This window comes from Pristiophorus japonicus, chromosome 20 (genome assembly GCF_044704955.1).
Source record: "Pristiophorus japonicus isolate sPriJap1 chromosome 20, sPriJap1.hap1, whole genome shotgun sequence".
Taxonomy (NCBI): Eukaryota; Metazoa; Chordata; class Chondrichthyes; family Pristiophoridae; genus Pristiophorus; species Pristiophorus japonicus.
The window spans coordinates 19,654,343-19,679,836 of NC_091996.1; the positions used below are offsets into that span (position 1 = coordinate 19,654,343).

General features: G+C 43.6%; 2 protein-coding genes across 2 annotated transcripts in view; one reads left to right on the forward strand and one right to left on the reverse strand.

Moving 5' to 3' along the window:
- The first annotated feature begins 4,579 nt into the window (after window positions 1-4,579).
- Window positions 4,580-14,907, forward strand: barhl1a (BarH-like homeobox 1a). The gene is made up of 3 exons (XM_070863374.1): window positions 4,580-5,039; window positions 9,515-9,737; window positions 14,616-14,907. Exons 1-3 carry the CDS (start codon window positions 4,580-4,582, stop codon window positions 14,905-14,907), a joined length of 975 nt encoding a protein of 324 aa, XP_070719475.1.
- Window positions 14,908-21,890: 6,983 nt separating this feature from the next.
- ddx31 (DEAD (Asp-Glu-Ala-Asp) box polypeptide 31) overlaps window positions 21,891-25,494 on the reverse strand; it is a 120,088-nt gene continuing 116,484 nt past the window's right edge. Inside the window, exon 20 of the mRNA XM_070863375.1 lies at window positions 21,891-23,298. Within this exon, the coding sequence (XP_070719476.1) occupies window positions 23,148-23,298 (151 nt within the window). The 3' untranslated portion in view covers window positions 21,891-23,147. The remainder of the gene's footprint in view (window positions 23,299-25,494) is intronic.

A 25,494-nucleotide genomic window follows, 5' to 3' on the forward strand; every position in this document is an offset into this window, starting at 1 on the left:
GATCAGCCGTATATCGGTTTGAAAGACTCTGTCTGGGCCCGCAATTTTTAAAAATTCGTTCCGTTTTCAAAATTCACTGAGCTGAAGACTCTTGCAGTGTGGTGTGATCACAGAAGCTGACAGCACAGGAAGCCATGCGGCCCATCGGACCTCTGCCTGCCCTTTGATAGAGCCATCCTATTGGTCCCACTCCCCTGCTCTTTCCCCATCTCTCATTTTCAGATATATAGCCAATCCCTTTTTGAGAGTTACTGTTCAATCTGCTTCCTCCACCCGCTCAGGCAGCGCACTGCAGATCACAGCTACCTGTGTAATGTCTCACCCCCCCACCCCGGATCCCCCTCTGAAATCTATAAAACAATGTCAGGAAGGAGAATATTGACTCCAGACGGAGACCCGACAGGTGCCTGTTTGGGAGCAGGGGGTGGGGGGTTACATTTCGGCAAACATTGTTCGGGATGAATTTGGTTTATTGGGGAGAGTGGGGTTCGCGACCCTTCCCAACAAGGTGTTGATTTGAGGCATCGCATGACCGCTCAAAGCTGCCGCAAGGGAAAGGCATTCTGCAAAATAAACATTGGCCTTTTCTCATTCTGTCATTTTGCTCTTAGAAACATGAAAGATCAATAACACGCGTGTTCTCAACCATGTTTCCGACAAGACAACAGTGACTACACTCCAAAAAGTACTTCATTGGCTGTAAAGCGATTTGAGACGTCCGGTGGTCGTGAAAGGCGCTATATAAATGCAAGTCGTTCTTTATGTCCCCACCCTGTTTACTTTTTATGTAAAGAAAAGCTACGGATCGGGTAAGCAGGAAACAACTGGTGTTAAACGGCTTACACGGAAGAAGACATCTTCTGATTAAAAGGGATTTTAGTTAAGAGCCGGTTCTTAACATTTGGGGGCGAGCGGAGGCAGCGTTAGATCGACAGGTACAGGTTGGTGCATAATGATAAAATATTCAGCTTCTGCCAACAGTTTATCAACATCGAGCAGCGAAAGGCTGGGGCGAAACGATCCTATTGTGGCGGGTATTCCCGCTTTCCCACTCACTGCTCAGTTTGGCAGATATTAAAACTTTTCCGAACTCAATGGGGGCAGCGACCCAGAGCCCTCTGCCCTGGCCTTCCAACCTTTGACAGCGGCGGCGTCTGTACTAGGGACCGCCGACTGAGCTCATATACATTATTGACACACAGTCACAACTTCGGTGCACGCCAAGTAGATGCGGGGGTGAAAAACAATTATACCGAAACTAACCTTTAAAATAAGACCGGGCCGCGGACCAGTGACAGAGATTGAGAGAGGGAGGGAGATAGAAGCGGGTTTTTTTTGTAATTTGCAGATACAAAAATCCATTCCCCAAAAATATACACCTTGTAGATTTAAATGCAGCGTGTGTGTATATATCACACACACCATATAGATCCATAAATGTGTACATACACACAGTAAATGCACCAATATATAGGGGCAGAATCTATAATAGAATATTGTGTAAAATAGCAGAAATGAACAAAATAACAGATAATTAGATAGATTTTATACTTATTTGTATACCCGTGGAAAAACATGTTTGCAACCGAAGGGCCTACACGTTTCTATAATACTTCGCCTCTGAACACATTAGCAAAAGGATTGAACAACTGTCTGTGTGTGTGCTGACAAGAGCAGGTGCACAGACAGAATGCTAGCACATTGTGGGATTCCTGGCTCATCGAGTGAGGTCACGCCCAGTACCCTGATGCCAGTCTCTCTGCCTTAAGATGGCCTCTGCAATACTGTGCACCCCGCCACCCGCCCCCCCCCCCCCCCCCCCACACACACACACACACGCTCTAATTGTGCCAACTGATACCAGTTAAATACATCTCCGAACGCGCACTGTCCCAGCCTCCAATCCATGAACGCACAGGTACCTATTAATGTCCGTCTCTGGGTACGAGCGATCCCAGCTACCTCTCCAGGTGAATGACCCAGGTACCAACTAACTCCCCTGGTGAATGACCCATGTACCAGTTACCTCTCCAGGTAAATAGCCCAGATAACAGCTACCTCTCCAGGTGAATAGCCCAGGTAACAGTTACCTCTCCAGGTGAATGACCCAGGTACCAGCTACCTCCCCAGGTGAATGACCCAGGTACCAGCTACCCTCCCCTTCTCCTGGTGAATGACCCAGGTACCAGCTACCTCCCCTGGTGAATGACCCAGGTACCAGCTACCCTCCCCTTCTCCTGGTGAATGACCCAGGTACCAGCTACCCTCCCCTTCTCCTGGTGAATGTCCCAGGTGCCTCCCCTGGTGAATGCGAGCTGGAGCTACCGTCATTTGATGGAAGTGGAGGCGACAATTTAATGGGAAGTTTTGAAAGGAAATAGAAACAAGAACTCTTCTGGTTGGGGAAAGAAAGAGGAAAAAGAAAAGAAAGACTTGAATTTATATAGCGCCTTTCACGACCACCGGATGTCCCAGAGCGCTTAACAGCCAATGTATATTTGGAGTGTAGTCACTGTTGTAATGTGGGAATGGAAAAGGAGATTAGACATGTAGAGAGAGAGAGAGAGCAAAATAAAGAAAAAATAGAAATAGGAGAGACAGATTTTGTTTTACAGACAGTGGCATGCTGAGATATAGGACGAGAAAAGAAAGACGTAGAGATAGAGAGATAGAAACACAGATAAAAAAGACAGTAAGACATACAAAGTGACAGTGCGGTTTGGGCAGACACAGAAACGGAGAGGATGAGTTACAAGGACCAAGAAATAAACAGAGAGGAACAAGTAAGTTTTAAGGAAAGTTGTAAAGGGGAGACTTGGAGATCAAGGCTGACATTATCATGGATATTAAAACCTGGACCAGCCCATAATATGAGCCTGGTCCCGTGGCTTGCGATTTATTCACCAGAGTGACGTGTGTGAGAACGAAATACATGATTGTGTCGGTAATTAGTGAAAAGTAATTGGAATAAAACAGTAAACACACCAGAGCGCCGAGAACTCAAAGTGAACTCTCTACATGCCGGCCCTCTGTAGCTCAGCCACTTTGCCCTGTGTGTTTATAGTTACAACAGGCAGTTTGTGCGGCCGACACTCTCGCCCCAATCTCCAGCAGCCCTCATCCCTGGACCCTGGAGCCCAGAAACGGGCAGCACCGCCTGAGATCCCGGTTCAACTCCCGAATATTAAAGCGTACCAGTGCGCTGTGTCTCCCAATAGATTTTAATTGGACGCAAACCTGCCCTCGCCATCTCGCCTTCGTCAAGTGCAACACTTTGCACGTCGCACAGGATATTGATCATCGTGAATAATTTAACATGATGAAATCGTTGTATCTGTTATTAATGTCGTTTGAAATGCGTGAAATGTAGAAGTCGTTCCATGTTCTGTCATGCACATTCTGGTATTTTCACCTCTTGTTTAATTGTTTAACACTTTTGACTGTTTAAAATGTCAGTGGTTTGATCCCAGAATATATGGATCTAGATTCCAAACGCTTTCGGTTACAGTTTAACTGTAAAGGTTTTTTTTTTAACTCGAGCTGAACATCTTTGTGTCTCGGATCATCCATATCTACAATACTGTGGCGTTTCCAGCTCATTTCGTTGTTTAAGAATTATTAAATTGAGGAATATCTTCTGCTGAATGTGGAAATGTTAATCACACTGGGAATTTCATAAAGTCGGTTTAAATTCTTTAAAAAGGGTATCCGACCCTCTGAACTGTCCCGAAATAACTGCTGGAAAAGCCCAGGACAGGCAGAGGCAGCAGTTACTGGGCGAAATCGGCCTTTAATCCCAGCAGATCATTCAACAGCGGCCGACAGACCGACAGAGACAATCAGCGTTAGTGTTCGAGTACTTTTATCCCGAACACAGCACCAAGTGATTGGATAAAGACGCCGGACTCCCAGTGCACTGTCTACACAATAGGTGCATCTTGCACTCTGAAACTTTACTCAAGGTTCCTCACTTTCCGCAGACTGAAGCAGAAATGAGGAAAGGTTTTCCCTGTCGAGGCAAAGCCTCCCCCCCCCCCCCGCAATATCCACAATTGCTGTAATCTAAACAAACTGCGGGAGTTACCGGTAAACAGCCGCTTCCTGGCGTCACTCACTCCTCAATGCTTTGATGAAGCGGAGAGGGTCGGGTTTGTATCACCGTGATGTCAGGGAGCTGCCCCAATCAGAGCGGCTTTTCCTCGGGCACGTGTTAGAGACACGTTAAAAAAAAGAGAAGGGAAGCAAAAAACAGACCCTTGGAAAGTGGCAGAAGTTCATTCTGGTCCAAAAGTGTCACCGGCAGCGAGAAATCTGGACTGCAGAGAGCGGCGCTGGGAGAGCGGATCTGCCCCTGTCCGAGGTGCTGAAATTTGTCTCCGCACCCAATCGCCCTCTGCCAACTCCACCATCGCAAAGTTTGCGGCCACAGACATCTCCAGATTGGCACCAACTTTCTTTTTTGGGAAATTGTCAGTCAAGGGTTTAATTGTTCCGGATCACTATTTGGGGAAAGTTCACGGATTTCGCCACCCAAGTTCAGTCAAGTCCCAGTTCCAAATGACCATTTAAAGTGCGCGATATGGAAAACTCCAACGGCTCCAGCTTTGGGATTGACTCGATTTTATCTCACAGGCCAGTCAGCCCCGCCTTGGCCAAAGGAGACCCGTTGACGGGCGACTGCCGCTCTCCCCCGGAGATGAAAAGCGGCCTCAGCCCGGTGTCGGATGTGGGCAGCGGGCGGAGCTCGCCTTCCTCGCCCGGGCTGGAGTGCGGCGAGGCGGCGCAGCAGTTGCCCGGGGCGGCGGGCGCAATGGAGTCGCTGCCGCACCCGGGCCAACTGTGCGCCGCTCCCCAACCCAGGACTGCCACTTCTTCCTTCCTCATCAGAGACATTCTGGGGGACTGCAAGCCTTTGGCCGCCTGCGCCCCCTATTCCAGCAGCGGTCAGGCTGCCCAGGACTCGCCGCACAAACACGGGGAGGAATTCAGAGACAAACTGGACAAGAGGGAGAACTCGCCCTCAGACACGGAATATAAAGGTAAGGAGGGAAAACTAGGTCAGACTGAGAAAATGACCAATAGTCCAAGTTCTGGGGGAAGGAGATTAGCAGAATTATACACTGGGAAGCTGAAAATTCCCAATTCGGGGAGAACTGATCTGAAAAGGCCATTTTTTCGGGAACTTCTCGATGTGACCATTGTTCCTCCCTTTAAATTCTAAAACGACACAGTGTCGGTCGATTGGAACAGATTGCATTTGGAGATTAAATGTATTTGTGTGTATATTCTCCCCTTTCTGGTCGCGCAGTCTGGTTCCGTGCTCAATGTACGAAATTAATTTTTTAAAAGCAAGGTAGCACCTGAATTATTTCCGACGCTTTTGGAAGAAGGGTAACACTGTCCATCAAACTGCAGCAGGATCGAGTTGGGTCTATTTGATATGAGGGGCTCTCGCCCCCTTTCCACCACTGACAACTCACTTTCAGGTCAAACTCGCCAATTCAGAGCCGACCCGCCGATGATCAGTGTACACACCCGAAAATAGGCACTGCCGGGAAAGAGTTTAACACTAAACTTTAAACCCGGAGCATTTGACAAAAGATCACTAGTGGTTAGAAATGTATTTACCATCCAAATACAACAGGCAGGAAAGAGACTGCGTCTCCTCAACTCTGCTCTAATAAGGAGATGTATTTTGTCCTTGCAGTGCTGGACCGGAACTCAATGTACAGAGCACTTTGTGGGGGAGTGAAGGCAGAATTTGCCAGATAATATTTCTCAAAGGACTTTAATTTATTTACAGAAAGTCGTCGCTAAATATAAATTGTTGCTTTTACGAAATTGCATTTAAAACGCGTGAGGAGGTGATTTTTTTTAATAATCAAAGCAATTGTGTAAAAATGAGTTACCAAGTGACAGATTCGGATAGAGATGGCCAAGTTGTCAGCACGCATCTTGGTGCAGATTTCAACCCAGGCATTTAAAAAGCACAGGCAGCGGCGCTTGGGCTGCAGATCTGTCCTGAATTGTAATAGTAATGTCGCCAATTTCCCCAGTTGATTTGGGACTAAATCAAATGTTAATTGGAGCAACTTTTGTCAAATAAATTAGATTTCACCGAAGGCGATGTTATTCTGTGATTCGGGATAGCGAGATGTGAGTTATAGACTGAAGGTGAACAGAGCGGCCAAAAGTTATTTAAAACGCCCACATTGAACATAAAGATATTTTTTAAAAACAGCTCTAACTGTTTAAAATCGCAGATATTAACGTGTTAGGGCTGAAAACCAATATCTCCCATATTGGAATCTTTATGGTTGAAAGCTAGTAGTTTTAACCGCCAGTAACAACTGGGGGTGGGGGGGGGGGGGGGTGGGGGGGGGGAATAAAGTCAGGAAGAATATTGTAAACACAGCGGGCTCAGGGAGGGGGGGGCTTTCAGGGTGTGAGGGGCACCAAGCAAGTCTCGGCTCAACAAAACACTTCTTATTTGTAAAATAATTCAGAATTTACTACAAACCCGTCACCAAGAATACAAATGTGTGTGTGTGTGTGTGGTGTGTGTGTGTGTGTTTGGGGGAGGGGGAGGGGGATTACGGATGGGGGAGTTATGAAAGTTTACATAGCAAACTTTTTTTGAAATGATAAGGTTCAGAGTCGCATCTGTTCGCACTGCGCCCCAAGACTTTAAACTGCATCAGAATCGCTCAATCAGCTAAAGGGACATGAATAAATAAACGTCCTTTTGAAACGATAACCTGTCAAAGTTGGTGCAACTTCACATAAATCAAGGGGAACAAAATAGACCAGTAAGTTATACTGGGCCGGGGCTCATTTAAAGCGACAGTAACGTTGCTCTGACTGGTCTCGTATATTTCATGGGGGAAGACGCTATAAACTCGCCAGCGTTTATCTCAATAACAGAGTCAAATTCAGAGATTCCCAGGAAACTCCGAGTCAATTTCTGTAGCCTGCAGGTTGTCAGTTACTGTCCAATTTTCAAAACACAAACCGATTTTATAACAACTCATTTCGTCCCTTCGGGTCAGACTGCTGAAATCTAAACTTGGATTCAAATTTCTTTTCAATTTCTGTTTTTATAAGGTGCGAATTCTAAAATTAAACATTTTAAACGGGAATATTCCAAACATCGATATTTAGACTGAACCTTTACATCTTCAATTGGGTTTCAAAAGGAGTTTTCCTCATTCTGTATTTTGGAGGGAAGTGTTTCAAAAAGCTGAAAAGTCTGTTAATAATCCCAGTATTTCGGAGCCCCTGAATGGGATTTTTGGCGTCTTAAATAAAGTTAATCGGCAGGTTCGGCTAACAGGCTTCCTATTAAAAGGAAGTTTTTGTTATAGAACCGTTTTCAGTATTCGCTTCCGAATGACATACCGTGCAGTTTGTTATATAATTTCGCTCCACTTTCACTGGAGCCAGAGCGATTGATATAATCCCCACAATATTCATATACTGTGTCTTGGAGCAGAGCGTGAATTGATAAGTTATGCTTTTTTAAATTGTAAATTAATTTAATAAAAGTAGACGAGAACTTTAGTGAATTTCAGTCAATTTATTACACAGATCAGAAAGATTTGGGTATCTGAATGTTCACAGACAATAAAAGTCTTGTTATTTCCCGGTAATTACATTACTGGTTTACAGTGCACTTTATCTCCATATTCATCATCGCTAAACCAGAATAGTGCAGTTAGTGCAGTTAATGGAATGATATTCATCTGTGGACTCAGGCTCGTATAAGAAGCATTTACCGAACTCCACTGTGTCACTTGAAGTTTGAGGAGGGGGTTGCCTCTGTTTGGGGCCGAGATGATTTCGAATTGGTATAATTGTGAGAGCCGGTTCCACGCCGGTTGAGAATAGATTGAATGATTATCACAGCCACAGTGGCGAAGAGAAAGGGCCCATTTTCTGGGTGATTCCGCCTCTCTTGTGGCCCCGTGCACATCCTGAAATAGATGGGTTCGTTCTGTGAATGATGAATAAGAGGAAGACAGTTTGAGCTAGATGAGTAGACCCGCGTCCTGGACATTGAAAGATGATGATTCTGTTGGCCCTGAGTGTATACAACATTACCCGTGTTTATACTGTATCTGTGTGGACAGTTAGCGCAGGTAATGCATTCTTTAGTGTTCCTGTCTGTCTTACAGGATCAAGTTTAAATGGAGAGATGTTACTCCGTGGGAGATGAAGAGACAGGCACAATAGCTACCAATATTAGCAGTCGCTTCGGTTGGAGAGTAGAGTTGGGCTTTGAATGGAATATTTTGTTGAACAGTGGAGTGCTCACTCAGTCTCAATGTTCAGGTTTCGCTTTAATTTTCGGAATAATCCTCCGATCAGTTTTATTTTGAAGCATTCTGTCACTAATCGGCTTTGTTCGCTTCTGAATGGGGGGGGGGGCAGGTTTAATTTGTAAAACATGAGTTAAATCGTGCAGTCCTTTGCAGGATATTCCAGGTTCCTGCACCTAATTGATGCAGTTGGCTTCAAGGAATCGGTGTCATTTGCAAAATAATCCTGTGATCAGATTTTTAAGAAGGCTAGTTCGACGATTGGGTCTCTAATCGGCCGAGTTGCTGCCTCAGACAGCTCTGGGCAGGTTCCCCGGTGGCTCAATTAAAGGGATTACTTCCCTCCTGGCCAGAGGAATTAGATCCGAGTATCCTTGTCTCCTTTCTAGTCTCTCGTCCCTTCTCAAACCCAGTCGGTGAGCGCAGACAAAGGAGCTCTGTATCCTCGCCACCTCATGTTATACCTGCGAGCACAGCGTGGGTCTAGCTTTCAAAGTGGATCAACATAGCGGCCGGGACAGGCAAGCAACTCGCTGTCTGAGCGGCCGCCTGTCACCGTGTTCGCTCAAACACCTCTTTAATTAATGTGCCATTTCATAAAGAGCAGACAGAAAATTATTTCCGTAAGGAGGTGACCCGCGATCAGAGCGATGGGCTGAGACACACCCACAAACAGAGAGGGACAGAGCGCTTGCCGTCTGCAGCGCCAGTCATTGCAGTCCAGACTGGGAATACAAGGAGAAAATCAATCGCTGCTCGGCTTTGGGAGGGGAGGGGGATAACAGAACTACCCATCCTCTTGTAAAAGTGTTCAATACGTTAACCAGACTCTCTGCTGTAATTCCAGCGCGAAACCCAACACCCTGCACTTTGAATGCAAAATAGTCAAAGGACATTCCTGGGGCTTTGAAACAAGATTTATTGGTATTCATGATAATTATCAAGGTTTAGCAGCATGCACGCGGGCTGCGCGCATTGTGTGTCTCCGAGAAACGTGCACCTGAGCAAACTCCCAGAGGACCGCTAAGTTTCCCGAGCACAGAGTGAGAGAGCTTGCTAAATATGTGGTGTGCGTGGCGTTCTCCTTGGGTAGGGGCAGCTTTACAACATTCTGCAATGTTAGTACTGCATAAGGATTGCAAGTGTGCTTTGTGACTGTACTCGTGTTCTTCCTCCCCTCCCCTCTCCGTGGGCAGTGAAAGAAGAGGCGGAGAGGGAGATCTCCAGTAGTCGGGAGAGCCCGCCTGTCCGGTTGAAGAAGCCCCGCAAAGCCCGCACCGCCTTCACCGACCACCAACTGGCTCAGCTGGAGAGGAGCTTCGAGAGGCAGAAGTACCTGAGTGTACAGGACAGGATGGAATTGGCAGCCTCCCTCAACCTGACAGACACCCAGGTCAAAACCTGGTACCAGAACAGGAGGTGAGACAAACCCCATCCATAATCCAACAGAGGGCCAAGAATCAAACCAAACACAGCGGGGGCTGAATCTAAATGATCACTAAACTCCACGACAGGACAATACGGGGGAGGCGTCCAACTCTGCTATTTAAATGGTCACATTTCCACATCTGGCACAGAGGGCGAGGTGTGGAAATCAACCCATATTAGTGGGAGGTGAAATGTGTAAAGCAACATCTCTCCCACACCAGGTCCACAGCCCCGAGAACAAATACACGGATCACAGAAATACACTATCTCAGAATGAGAATAACATCCACACAAACTCAGAACTGGGTTACAAAGAATGTTAGAATGACCCTGGATTATTGTTCGCTCTGTCTCACGCAGTTAGTTCGTAAACTTGCACAAGCGAACATGAATCACAGCGACCGTTAGAAATCCAACCAGCGCCTCGGCAAATAGAGTTCACTCCGGCAGCGTAGTTTGTCTCCATACTGGTGTGTTCTGTCAACGAAGCAATGAAGTTCCAATAAAGGGAGGGGGGTGTGTGAGGTTGGAGGGTTCTGTCAGATCACCAATTAGATCAGACGGGGCGAGGAGAGGGTGTGCTTCTGCTTGGGACTCTGGCCCTGGGTCAGGAGTTTGTGTATTTGGCATGGAGAGTAAATCTTGTAGAAGCAAATAGAATCAAAAACAGGTGCTGAAACCTAATTTAGCGCAGGGGACAAGGCGTACAATCCACCTTTGAAATGTCAGAAGCCCAGGACATCAAAATGTACCCCCAAAAAATCAATAATCAAATCTATGGTTCGAACGGAACTCCATTCCATCGCCAAAACACTGGATGAGACCGCGCTCAATAAACAACTGGTTAAACAGCAACCAGATCTCACAACACGAACTGAAATTAGAAAAGTCTCAAATCTAATCAGCGGCTGAAAGGAATGTATGGGCTTGGCGGTATGAATTTTCTTTCTATATGCATAACTGGGGAGCTTTTTTTTAATATCAGTACCATACGAACGATCAGCTATTTTTAACTGTATCGAACGAACGATAAAGTCAAAATTATTTAAAGTCTGAAGGTAAGGCGAGGCACAGAGTAGAACAACTGAAACCAGCGAGAAACTTGACCGAATCCGCCACACAGCAGTCTCCCTGGAACCCCATTCTGCAAATGCCCCGGGGGCAGAGATGTAATAAAACGCACACCGGGGAGAACCGTGCCAAAATAATTTTAAATGAGTAAATGGACTAAAAATGACTTGATTGCATTTGAAACCTAAACAACAAACATCCTCCTCACCAAAGTGTCTCGAAAAAGGAGGCCAGGAAGATGAAACCACCTAACAATCTCCCACAATGAAGCAATATTATTGAGACACAAGGTTCCAGTGGCAGCAACATCTGGTTGAATGACCATTGGGTGAAATCCATTGTTTACCCACGGCCAATCCAGATGTAGGTGACATTTGGTTGGATTTTATTTGGGGGGCCCAGCATTTACTGTGTTTTATTACGCTAAAGGCGCTATCCAAATACCAGTTGTTATTGTTGTTATATTTTTCCTACCACGTTCAGTCCGGCCCCGCATCACGTCAGCTGCATCCGAATTGTATTTGAACCGAAAATGAGAGTGAGACATCTTGCTTGTGGGTAAATGAATGATCAGTGAGTAGGCAGTGAGGATCTTAATGTAGGTACAGCACGTTGCAATATCCAATTTCTTATCGTCCTGTTAACATCTAGACAGTTCAGAACATAATTAGAACTAGCGGTTTTTTAATCACACGAGTTTGCTTTTGGAATAGCAGCCACCTGTCATGGAGCCCCCCCCCCCCACCTCTCTCTCCCTCTATCCACTATTTAATGTTCGTAACACCTAGACCCAGAACCTGCATTTAAACATCAGCTATCAGATCGAATTTGTCGCCGAGGTTGGGCGTAAAGCACTTATTACCTGGATCTACTAACCGCCTCCTTTGAGAAATCGGTTTTGGTTCGGTCCCAAAGGAGACCGTACAATGCAGACTCAGCCACAGGAAGTGTACTCCACGGTAGGAGCTGCAATTACCCTTAAATATCACTCAAACTACTCTCCAAACTGGGCCCCAAAGAGGAGATGATGAAAACTGTCTGCTCATGAGGTGGAGGAACAGCATCACAAATAGAAGCAATCATCTCGGGGCACCCTGGGGCGAACAGTTACATAAAGCTGTCAAACTAACTAGGATTGAAAAATCTGCTAGGGGAAGGGATAAGGGCTGCACTTGAAACAGAGTTTATATTGTAGTTTCTGCGTTATTTATGATAGAGCAGGACAGTAACGCCACTGTGTATTTATATATGCTATATATATACGGTATAACATCTGCAGATAATACATTAAGGCTCGTGTGTGTTATATTAGTGATGAGAACTTTATTATTTTAGTTTCATTAACGTGCATTTAGGTATTTTTGCTGTTCTCGGTGTATAAAGGCAATCAATTCAATCAATTCAAACGACCAATTGTATATATAGGGGTAAATCCTGTCACTATTTTTGTGTGATCATATACCCCCCCCCCCCTCTCTCTCTCTCTCAACACAGGAGGCGCACAGGTTATGGGGCTCTGACTGAATCTGAATGTACACTCCTCACATCAGATTGCTGTGCGAGTGCCAGTCAGCACTGCACAGATCGACTCTGACAGGGCTTGCTATAAGCCTCATTTATCTCCCTTTCGGGCGGATGTACAGCTCTTTACCGATTGACAGCATACAGTGTCTGAGATACAGGCAGCAGCAATTCTAGCCCGGACGTTTAGAATTGTAGAGAGCAAAACCCGCAACTGAAAAATGTGTTGATTTATGGTTCTGGTAAAATCATTCCACTCCCCTCCTCGAAATTTGTTAGTTAGGGGAGGAAGGGAGGTATTGGTATTGACTCAAATGTCCATCAATTCTCCTCCGATCTGGGTGTGGTATTGGCGGCAGCTTTCTGAACTACCTCCCTGCCCCATCCGCTCTCTGAGGAATGGGTGGGTAACTGCACCTTTGAGACGCGGCTCTGTGCAAGGACCAGTTCCCAATGCCGGCGGCCAGCAGTAATTTAGCAGTGACAGTGAGAGGGCACCCGGTCCTTACCTTGCCGGCGAGCCGGTGTGGACAGGCTCAGTGTAACTTCTGCCGCTACTTCCACCCAGCGCTTGACATTCAGTTACAGAGAACCCCGTGCCTGGGTTTGCTAACTGTGCCCTGACACACTCAATCTCACACCATTAAGACATCCTCGAACTGTAGATGGCGAGGAACGGCACGCAATTAAAAGTTAATCGATCGATTGATTGGTGACAGATTTGGAATCCGCCGACAGACAGCCTGCCTTTAAAAATTAGGCGGATTGACAAATCCCCATTGGTGGCGATTCTGACAACTCATAAATTCATTAATGTAAGTCACAGCCATCATTTTACCAACTAAACACACCTCTGCCTTTCTTAAAGTGTTGGGCAATTTAAGAATTTCCCCCTAAAGCAGCAATGGTTGTTTTTTTTAATCAAGTTTCCTGACGAATAAATGACATTCCGGTTGTCACCATTTAATTGTGAACAACGTGGGACAGAGAGAGAGAGGTGCAGGTGGAGCGGGTCATTGATACAAGTGTCGGGGAGATGGGTCAATGGGAAGGAAGGTGATCATTGAGCAGAGGCGGCTGAATGCGGCGGGGACCTGGGATCGGACTGTTCCAACTGGGGTGGCAGAAAGTTCAGAGTGGGGAGTCAGTCATTACTTGTTGAAAATACTCGGGATTGCGGCGGTGTGCGCGTTGTGAACAGGTCCCCGATACAAGTAACGGGGGTTAATAAACATTGTGCAAAGCGGATGATAATAATGCGGTGTAAATCAGATCATCCAGTCCCGGGAACACACAGGGCACTACCCGGAGCAAGGAGCTCTCTCCAACTGTTCCGTTCGTTTTATTCCCTCTCTTAACATTCTCGGACGGCAGTCAATAGAACTTTAGAAATACCGAGACCGAACATAAACTGAGCGAACGCGAAATTAAGTCAGTCACTTCAGAACGATTTAAAAATTGGAGCAAGGGACAGAGAAACGCCTCCCTTTCACTCATTCCTTTATACACACTTTGAGAAATAGCTATGATGCTGTTTGCAAATGGTATTTCCTTGTCAGTTTCCCCTCCCATGTTCCCGCAGTGCGAGCAGACTGATTCTCACTCCAAAGTTTAGTTTGCAGGAATTAGCTGAGATCAAGAGTTTAAAATAAACATTTCCAAACGATATCGGTGCTGACCTGACCAGACGTGTGTGAGAAACTGGACTCGAAATCCAGTGATTATTTATTCCACCTATTAAGAATGGCATATATCTATAATAACTACATTGTAATGTTGCTGGCCAGAATGAAGATGACCAGGGCACCACACACACACACACACTGCTCCCACACACTGGGCTGAGAGGCCGCTTAATGAGGTGGCTCCTGATTCGCTTTCAGTGAAAGGACGCTCTCTCCAAAGCATGGTTCGGCTTGTATTCACCGGTAGGAGCAGGGCCCAGTTATTTAACTGCCGAGGTGTGATACAATCTGGTTTGCAGTCATTCAACTGAGACCGATCCAAGCACATATTTAATCCGGAAACACGACGCAATAACAGAATAAACTCGTTTTGTGTTGTGAGCAGTACGCGGGAGTACTCTGGAGTTTGAAGTGTTTTTAATGTGAAGAATTATGACTACACTCAAAAAGTACTTCATTGGCTGTAAAGCGCTTTGGGGCGTTCAGTACACGTGAACGGCGCTATATAAATGCAAGTTGTTTTGCTAAGGCTAGACAAACTTTAATGCAGGTTTAACTGAAGCTGATGAATTCATTCTTTTCCCCCCAACAGGACTAAGTGGAAAAGACAGACGGCAGTGGGACTAGAACTTTTAGCCGAGGCTGGAAACTACTCGGCCCTGCAACGCATGTTCCCATCACCTTATTTCTATCACCCCAACGTCGTCTCCAATCTGGACCCGACTGCCATGTACATGTACAGGGGTCCCGCCGCTCCTCACCCCGTCATCCAGCGACCCATCGTCCCGCGGGTGCTCATCCACGGACTGGCGGCGGGGGGCGAGCAGCCGCCGACCCTGCCCGGCCTCGCAGGTGTCCTTCCCCGGCCGCCGCAGCCACGGTGAGCCGCTCCCTCCCCCACCACCTCCCTCACCTCCCCCGCCCGCTTGGACTTTAGTGGGAACCCCACGAAACACCAACAGAAACAAAAAAATCAAAACACGACAAAAAAAATGCTCCAGTATTTAAAAAAAAAGTGAAACCATTTTTTAAAAAAAAGATTGTAATCTATTGTATTTATGGGTTTTATTTTCAAACTTTTTTGTGTAAAAAGTGAGAGTTTTTTAACTGTGATATAAACATAGTCTTAATTTAAAATTGTTTCAATTCATCCTCCGCATCTATAGTTTATTATTTTTCTTTTAAAAATATTTATAGTTTTTTACAAAATGGAAATCAAACTTCATGTTATGAGAACAGTAACTGGTCCCTAGTAATGTTGCACTATTTAAAAATATATACTTTTTGTTGTTATTGAACATTTAAATTGTACAATTTATTTATTTTAAAATAAGTTACAACGAAGGACGAGTCTTGTGTATGATATTGTGTATATACCCCTGTCAGCCTGTCCAGCTTGATTTTTAACCGTGCATATTTTTTGGGGTACAGTTTCATGTTGTGTTTTGACTTTAGCTGGGTGTAGATTGAAGACGAGAGAGATCACTAACCCCCCACCTCCCTGTATTACAAATATGATTATTTATTGAATACTGATAGCAGCAGTGGAGTTGGAGCCGGCAGCTGTTAGCGCGGCAGCCGGGGAGCGGCACCCCGGCTCCGGGACCCTGACAGATGGGCAGCGGGTCTTGGCATTTCCCGGCGCACTCGGCTCCCGACAGAAAGAAACAAAGAACCAAAAAAAAAATGACATTCGTACAAAAACAAAATCCAGGAACCGTTTGGTTCCACTTACCAACACTCAACAAGTCAGCACTGCAGGGTTAAAGAGAAAAACGGTTTGAAAAATTCAATCAATCCATTTTCTATCTACACCCCGTTTGTTTGAGTACATTTGCTTGAAATTCCTGTTAAGTGAAATCTCCCCCTTTCAATTATAGGTCTTTAAAATATTTACAGCACTAATTACATCGTGGGTTTCAACCGCACGCCTTTCAACCTGGCTGTTCAACTATAATTGTTACAAAAAAAAAGTTTGATTGGTGTTTAACTGAAATGACTGTCCTTTAAAACAGTGTGTTTAAATGTGAATTCCTGTAGCTGTCAGCAATGTGTCAGTCACACATCAGTATTCCACTTAATAGGAAATGAGCGCAGCAACAAGGAGAGAACAAGAAACTGAGTTTCACCGTCTAATGTTGAGCTTCAAGAGTTTCCAAACATTATTATTTTTATACCGGTAGATTGTCAATGGAGAATTTCAACATGTCAAGGCAAATTTCTTGCAGGCTTTTCCAGAAGGAGTGACTCTTTTCCGTTCAAATCTCCTCTATTTCTGTTTACACTTGTCATTTGTAAAATATTGAGATGCAAATTATGGAACAGTGTGCAACACATTTTCCATCCTTTTTTTAATTATATATCGGTCAATAAAGGATTCGCTCTTATTTATTAAACAAAGAGTGTACTGGCAAAACTCAGATGTGCATTTTCAATTCTAGAAACCTTTGAAGTGCTAGCGATCGGGGCTGGGGTCACAACTTTTGTAGAATGAAGCCAGCCCGGGGATGAGATGCTGCAGATTTTGAGGGGTCAGAGCCCGGTGACCATGGTTCCTAAGGGCCCCGACGTGATCGTTTTACAGGCCAGCTCCGGATTTCTCGCCCTATTGTTATCTGCTCCTCAGCTCTATGCTGGCAGGGCGAGAAGGTGATCTACTTCGAAGTCTGTGCCATTCTGCAGTGTAAATGCTGTTAAGAGGTACACACGACCCCGGGGGAGCGGGGGGAACATGTCCTACCCTCAGGGAACCCAGCTGAGATCAGTAAGCCACTGTGGGGGAAAGGTGAGGCAGCTCTCTCAGGTGCTGTAGATGTACCTGTACAGCCATTCCATACTCACATATAATGTCATCATCTTGCCCAAAATTGCAGTTTTAGTTGGTGTTGTGAAGGGAGGGAACCCAATGTCCCCTTGAATCAAATAAAGCCAGAAAAATATAAGCGCTGGGAACCCCATATTAGATTCATATCAATATCCTGTTTTTTTATTTGAATGTTAATGAAGTTACATAATTATCAGATACTTAAGAGTAACTTAAAGAACATTCTAAATGTTGACTATGAATTTTGGGCAGTTTCTGGCCGGTTGTAGATTGCAGTCTGGTGACTGTTTATTAGCTGTTTTATATAACATTGTCAAACTTACTTCAATTTGAGAGGTTGGTCCTTTTGCAGGGGTTAATTTTTTTTAAGGTTTCCGCTGCTTTATAGATCACACTTGGGCATCTGTGTGGACCAGGGGGGATATTGGCTGTAAGATGGGGTTTGTAATAAGAGTTTGGAAGCTTGATAAATACCTTGAGTCGGACCACCTGACTCACAACAGGGAATGAGACCGCCCTGAGATGTAATCACTGATACATTACAGCACCAGGCGACCGATAAAACACAACCCGAATGCTTCTTGTGGTGAGCGAGAGTTAGTGACCATCCCATACATCCGGGTGGCAATATTGTCTTTTAATTTTTTGGTGTAAATAATTTCTTTCGACACAGGGTCATTAGGGGTAAACGATGCTTCTTGCCAACCTGATGGGCAGGGATGTGTTGAAACCCGTGAACAATGTTTCTTTGTATTCAGCCAATGCCGATTTTATTTAGATTTTTGCATCACAAAAATCGTTCTAAAATTGCTGTTCAATGTTTTTAAAATCGAAGTTTAACAGAATAACCAGGGCATTACTTGTCATTTGTTATTGCATTTAGACGCTAAATGATTTATAAAAAATGTATGAAAATATAACAGATATGTAAATATGATAAATGTCAAAATGAATTAATTGAAAAAAACTTTAAATTAAATTTGATGTTTTTAAACAATAATCCAGGCCACTTGACGACCTGTTTCTCCATCAGGCCTGTGAAACAGACACCCCCTAAATATGAACAAAATTCTCCTTTTAATTGATAAATTTACGGTATGTTTGGAAATTCAGAGTTTTACCAAAGGTAAGTTTTTCTTTGCAAATAGTTGGAATCATGGGCAAAACGCGGGGGTTGATTGGTTGTTGATATAATACCTTGTCTGCCGTTCCCCTATTTACAGACAGTGTACATCAGCTAAGAACACGCCTGTGACAATCTGCTTATCGCACTGGATGCCTTTGGCATATCTCACGGCTGGAAACAAAATTCTAATTACTATTGCATCTTCTCCGGCTTTTTGCTGTCAGGTTAAGAAGGTTCAGGGTATAAAACTCCGCGTACGAAGTACTGTAATTCTTGGAGAATTCAAAGAATGTGGTACACCTGATGAGGGAGCCAGGAGAAAGTTTACAAAATCCTCTACAACCGAACACTTCATAGCTCTCATTGATCTGACGGGATATAGCACATAGTTTGCCAACGGTGTTATATCTCATGGCAAATACACTGTAAATATTCACTCGTGGCTTCTTATACCCGATTAGCTGGCGATTGTACGAAGTTTATTAAAGGGCATTCGTACACAACCTGTTGTACTTTCTGCATTTAGTGCTGATCACAGTTGGTTAGAATATATTTGCAGAACGTCTTGTGTTGGAAACACTCTCTCAAACTCAATTTACAGCAACAGTGTAAATTCAGACTGGTTTTGATGTAAAGCTCTTTAAGCATGGTTCCCGTGGACATAAATCCATTCGGATGTCACTCTGGAGTGGAAAACCCACTTCGTGATACTGACTGTATATCGTCTGTGAGGTATACCTGCGCCATGCCCATTTAAACAGACCAGATGCACCGACTGTAACCCGATGCTGTTCGTGGCCTAGTTAAGCCACAGAGTGCAGACACTGCGTGATAGTCAGTTTGGATCAATGTGACTTGAATTAGACCAGAGCCCTGAAATGGCACGATGGGATGTTACCCTGGCTCCTCCGAAATTTCTCTCTCCGCTATCTGGGCCGGGTTCTAAAATGAGAGTGAGAGTGAGAGATAGAGAGGAATTTCAGACAAACACGTTTAGAATTCGTACACAAATATCCCGCTGCATCATTTCAGGTCCTAGATTTCTCATTTAAGGGGGGAGGGTTACAAAAATGGGCATAAAGTGGAATTTTCAAAGTTGGCACTTCACTTTCAAATTGGAAATTCAGTTGATTGCATGATCCCACTTATTAAGGTAGAATATGAAAAAAACAACCTCTCCTTTGCTCTAGATTCAAAACATTGCCGTGAGGATGTGATCAGAATGGCTGGTTACTCTCTTTAATAAACATTAAAAAATCACGATACATTAAAATTAACCAGGGTATTTTAAATGCACATTTTCTTTAAAAAATGGCTCTGTGATAATGACAATTTTCTAGTTAGGGGGTTTGATCTCCAATAGTGAACAATGAGATGATATAAACATCATTAATAGGTAGAGTCTATAGTACAATAGACAGCCACTAATCCGAACGTGTCAGCACCGAATACAGCTCAGACTAGCGACTTACCGCTCACAATCTGATGGGCTACTGATGGTTCTAAAGAAAACGGAGGGATGTAAGTTAGGAGAGAGAATTACTATTTAAATATCACAGTACTGGAAGAATACAGCACCGAAACAGCTTAGAACAAGGCATTCTGCTCCTCCGGCGATGTGACATTTAAAGTGCGACTTTCCCTCCTGACTTGCAATGCTGGATTTAAATATGAATCTTTAACCATGGAAAAATATTTCGCTGCCATCAGTCATTGGACCAGTCACACACTTTGTCCATAGCTAAAAATACCAGCCCCACACTGCGGAGTAGTGTTAGTTCCTGAGTACCAAAGTCACAGATTAATATTCAAAGTTATCCTACAAAATAAGTTACTCAATCTGATAAAAGATGACCCCAATAGCGGTGTTTGGATGAGTGATGTCCCACTGTACGGTATGAAGCCCTGTAAAATTATTTTTCCAGTAAATAACCAATCACACATTTTACCATCCACTAAATTGTAACAATTTTTGTGAAACTCCTCGCCCCCAACCCCATTGCAATACAAAGTCACACTGCTATCATATCTAGTCAATCAGAGTGTGAGGAGATGGTACCAGGGAGGGAAATAGTGGAAGTAGCTGAATAACTCAAATTGGAAAGTTCATTCATATTAAAAAAAACACAAGCATAAAATGAAGTATCTGCTGGTGTGCTGGAGGATGGCAGATATTCTGGTTAAATTGTTCTGCTATCCTCCCAACGCCCCAACCTGGCTCAAATTCTTGTGTTGTAGCACACTCCCAGACCTCAGTTGCTCTCTGTATAATGTATAGCAGGTATGCTGTTCCCCAGGAACGAGCAAATAAATATAGCCCAGTATCATAGCAGTTCGCATCTTGTATGTTAGATTCAGGTCACGCAACTTTGTGGCAGGAGCCTGCTGTCAATTGCAGCCAGCCCATAATACCCACCAGCAACAACAGAAAAATACAAGAGGTGGGAATAAACCCACCCCCCGTGAATTCCACCTGTACATTAATTGGAAACAACATAGGTTAGAACATGCACCAAGGTCGGAGCGCGTCCCAGGGTTGAAGTGGGACTGAGAAAGTGTTTGCTCTTGTGGTTTAGGACATTATCTCAACTCATCGCTGCCTTGTAAGGAATCCCAGCCCGCCCGTTGTCCTCTATGCCATACGCTTTAGCGCACAGTCTTATCCCATGCGTAAATTGGTGTCAGTAATTTCAAACTTGTGAAAAAAAGCACAGACATGTTCTTAATTCGGTCATAGTTCTCTCTGTTATTTCATGTTTTCCCAGACCCAACCTCTGGGTGAACCATACGATGAAACAAAATGTACCCGTTGCTTATTTTTTAATTTCTGTAATTAATTCCCTCTCAACAAAGTCACATTTCAGCGCCGATTTGAGTTAACTGATGCCGGCTTTGATGTGCTGATGAATAAAGCTGGTCTCAAATGGAATGATTAGGGAAAGGAAACACACATGGGCTTAAAGAAAATACAAACAAAAATAGATTCAACAAACCAGGGCAGTTTAAGTTTGGCCCTTTCATATCTTTTGCAAACTCGAGAATCCACGTTCAATCATCTACAATTCAAAGAGAAAACGGTCCATTCCTCATGTTGAAGATCTGAGCTGAGTGCAGCTCTTATGCTGTATTCTCTGAACAGAAATACAAGAGAATATATATTGGCGCGTTTACATCGGTGCAGAAAGACTGCCGCAGCGCTCCCAGGGCTATTTGAGGGAGGGGGCGGGGGCGCGAGTTGTCCGAGTGTGTAGGAGAGAGTTATGGCTAAGTGCACAGCAGCTGATTAAATCAAGAAGTTTTTTTTTGAAAAAAAATATTTATTTGGAGAAAATCCGCTGTTTATCTGTGCTTGTTAGCATGTGAAAGGGTCTGGTAAATCCCCCCGGCCTTGGTAAGGATCCTAACCGACTCAGGGTTAATGAAGTGATGGACAGAGTCTCTGAGACGCACAGAACAAAAAAGCAGAACAACAAAACGAGAGGATTCTGCAAGGATTGACTTAAACCCAGGGGATGATGAGAGGTTTTTGATAATCTCATTGCTTAATAATGAAAGCAAATCAGGGCACAAGAAAGTTTTTTCTTTAAATTAAATTTATAACCTCTCTCAACGAATAAAACAGAGAAACACTCCATTGGATGAGGTTTACAAATAACCTATAATTAAAATCCGAAGATTAATTCTCTTTTTTTTGTTTTGATGAGTTGCAAAATTAACCTAATAGCTTTCAGAAATGTATAATGTATACATGCTGGAAATGAAAGAATCCGCCAGCCCAGCGAGGCAGCGCAGCTCAGTTTGAAAAGCTTCCAAGAAAAACTTACATCAACATTAAAGGTAATAACAGATCTTTGAAAATCCGAGGTTTAAATACCAGACAACAATTGAAATAGATCAAAACATCTCCACGTTATTTCTTCTCTTTTATTCGGTCTCAGTCACTGGTAATACTTGCATTAATTCAATACATTTTGGTATTAACAAAAAATTCCAGGGTATAAAATTGAGTTAAAAATGTCAATTGAATAAATTCTTGATAAATAGCAATTTTTAAGATGAAATCTGCATTTTAAAATTCACAATTTATTCATTGTATATATTTTTAAAAAACATCTTGAATTTTAATTAAAGGCGTCCTATCCCTTCACGTGACCATATTTCTGCCTGTTCTGCAGTTTCATAACAGGCACTGAGTTTTGTCAACATTTTTTCTCTGAATTCAAAACATAATTAAGTACACATGGTTGACAGTATTCTAGGTTATGGTGGGCCTTTAGGCTGGATTACAGGTATTGTCAAAGGGGATTTCAGGTTGCCTGGGAAGTATTAAGATGGAGGTGAAATATATTGTATGGCTGAGCTGAAAAATAGGGAACTAAGGCAGTACAATCTGGGGTGTAAGTCACCATCTGATGTCTATTTCTCCCTCACACTACAGGACACTAGTGAGAGTTATGGAACATCATGAAATCAAGATTGTGCAGATCATACACCAGATTTGATATCGACTATCTGATTACCTGACAAAGGGATTGGAATGGTTTTATCTTGTTAGCTTCCTATATTAGCCAGCTATCTATTATCTCATGAACACGGTGAAATTGTGATTCTTTGCTTTAGATGCGTACTTGGAAGATTTATTCCACTTTCATGCACACTCATCTTCCTCGTCTGTTATGGAGCTGCTTGTAGGGACGTGGCACACTGCTCCGCTTAACTTTGGTACCAGGGTTTGTATCCAGAGCAGACTGATGGTCTATTCTCTCAGATGCGTGCCTGCATATCACAATGTGTTAGAATACTAACCGCACATCTTTGGGACCTGGGTTTGTTTTTGACTTAGGAGGGAACTGGAAGATGCCCTTGCACCAAGAGCTGAAAAGTATCCTCTGTGAAATTCATTCAAATCCATTTTAATTCAAGTCCATTTTATTCACCTCTGTGCAAATATAAGTGACAAGCACACTTTTTAATGTCCTAAAAACAAGCACAATTCCAACAGACACTGCCAGTCAGTTTGCCCTGTCCTGCAGTTCAGTGCTGAGAATCAAGGCAGCGATGATTCGGGAACTTGCTGGACCCCGCTCCGTGATGTTAGCTTCATTTTGACGTCACTTGACCCGGGTTAATAGCATCACGTTTGACGATGTGTCCCCAGCTATTTGGAGCTCGCTTCAGATGTTTTCTGGCTGGGATCTGCGGCCTTTTGAAGGCTTCCGCTGCTTCTTTGCCTTATAAAATCTTGCTCCAAATCCATTTGAATATTCAGAATGAAGCAGTGAAGCCACTTGGCTCTTAGCAGACAGCTTTCCACCCAGGCTAGACCTGAGGAAGGAAGAGAGAAAGCAAGTCAAAAACTGAAAGGAGAAATTGTTTAGTACAAGTATCATGTCTGAATTTAGACATGAAAAGCCTAAAAAGACACAAGACCACTTTTGTGCAACACAATGTAAACACATCTGGATTACATGGAGATTCCCTGTATGTCCAGATCCTTTCACAGTAGCATCAATTCAAACTGACCCAATTTTGTACAACCTTGATGTATAAAAACTCCACATCTGGTTCAAAAATACAGCAGCAAATATTGTAAGTCATAAAATTGTTGCAATGCAGACTTGTATATCAATATAATCATACACATACCCAAAGCTTCAGTCCTGTTCTCACATTAGATATTTATCTATGACCTCCTTAAAGATTAGGAAAAAATTCTGCACTTTGTATATTTTGCCCCAGAAGGAGAGATGTGAATATTGGTGGAGCAAACTTCTGGGCTGAATTTTCAAATTAAGAAAAATTTAGGGTGGATCACAAGAATTTGCTTGCATCCATTATTGATATATCTTAAATTTAAATACAGTTGGGAGATCTTTTTTAAAAATGAGAAGGCAGTACAGACATTGGAAACAAGTGGCAGTATAGAGACTGGATATGAGAGAATGGAATGGAATGGAATCAACACTACAATCTGAAGGCTTTACAGAAAAACGTTGAGTTTCTTTGTGCTGATGCTTCCTCGGGACATGGATGGACCATGGTCACATGCAGTGTAGGGGACCTCTCCTGTGAATCATTTGCCTCAGACAGCAAAGCACCCGCTGCTTTTTAATTTTATTATAGGAGAGCAGTTGTGTGTAAAATGTTACATACTATGTACAGATATTAAGTTTAAAAAAAAACAATGCATTATGTTTCTTCAGAGAGCCAAGCAGCACAAGCCTATCTAGTGTCATAGGTTAGTGGAGTTCACCAGATGCAGAGTGTAATATGTTAGTGGAGTTCACCAGATGCAGAGTGTAAGAACTATAAATTACTGCTTCAGAACACGTTTTAAAAAGCCTATGCTGGCCTTGTGTATTTCTAGATGCTGTTTTAATATCTGATTTAACTGGTATTTGTACACTTTTTAAACCGCCGAGATTCACAATATTGACTTGCATATTCTATACCCAAGGCAGAATGCTCACTAAAGCAATCCAGTTGCAACTGTGCATGAACACTTTGTAACACAGCAAGGATCCCACACCCCCTTAAACATTCTGGTTGGTGATCTGACAACTAAAAGAGGCTAGTACTTAATCAAAAGTTACTCTGATCAGTAACAGAGAAAGAAAGATGTAGGAAGGGCTTAGCTCTCTGACCCATCACAGGGAGCCAGTAAAGGAAAACAACCCTTCTTAATACAGTAAAAGAAATGGGATTCCTTCAGTGCTGACCCCTCTGGACTGTGTTTCAGAGATCAGTATTAGGGGACATGCAACATGGCTGTTAATGAAATATTGAAACATTTGTTAAATGTGGTAAAGGATCCTACAGGGACAAGCATCCAGTTTAAGAAGCTGGAGAATACGCTCCCATAAATAAAACATTCTCTACCCAGAATGATTAACTCTTATAGGGTTCCATATTGCATTTTTAAACAGCGTAAAATTGTTCACCTCTTAAAATTTACACAATAACCTAAAAAATTACACTTCCTGACCAGGGTCTTCTCGCATGCCTAATTCTGGCCTCTTGAGCATCTCCAATTTTAGTCGCTCAACCATTGGTGGCCGTGCTGCCAAGGTCCTAAAGCTCTGGAATTGCCTCCCTAAACCTCTCCGCTTCTCTTTCCTCCTTTAAGATGCTTCTTAAAACTCTTTGATCAAGCTTTTGGTCATCTGCCCTAGTATCTCCTTGGGACGTTTTGCTACATTTAAGGCACTATATAAATTCAAGTTGTTGTTATTACTGTGTGGGGCTGAGTCCATGCATTGATTGACACCTGTCACTCTCAGTCACATTCCAGACATTTGCTTTTCCCCTGAACTTACATCTTGGAAATACCACTGTCAACAGTCCCTCATGATCACTTGACAGGATGTGTGTTCACGTCGACCAGCTCAATCTTCATGCAATCCGAGACAGAGTGTAGTACAGAGCACGGCATTTCACCGGCAGTCTGACCAGGAACGGAGGACCTCCTGGCCCAGTCAATGGTAACAGCTACAGGAAGTCCTGTGATTGGGATTTAGGTGC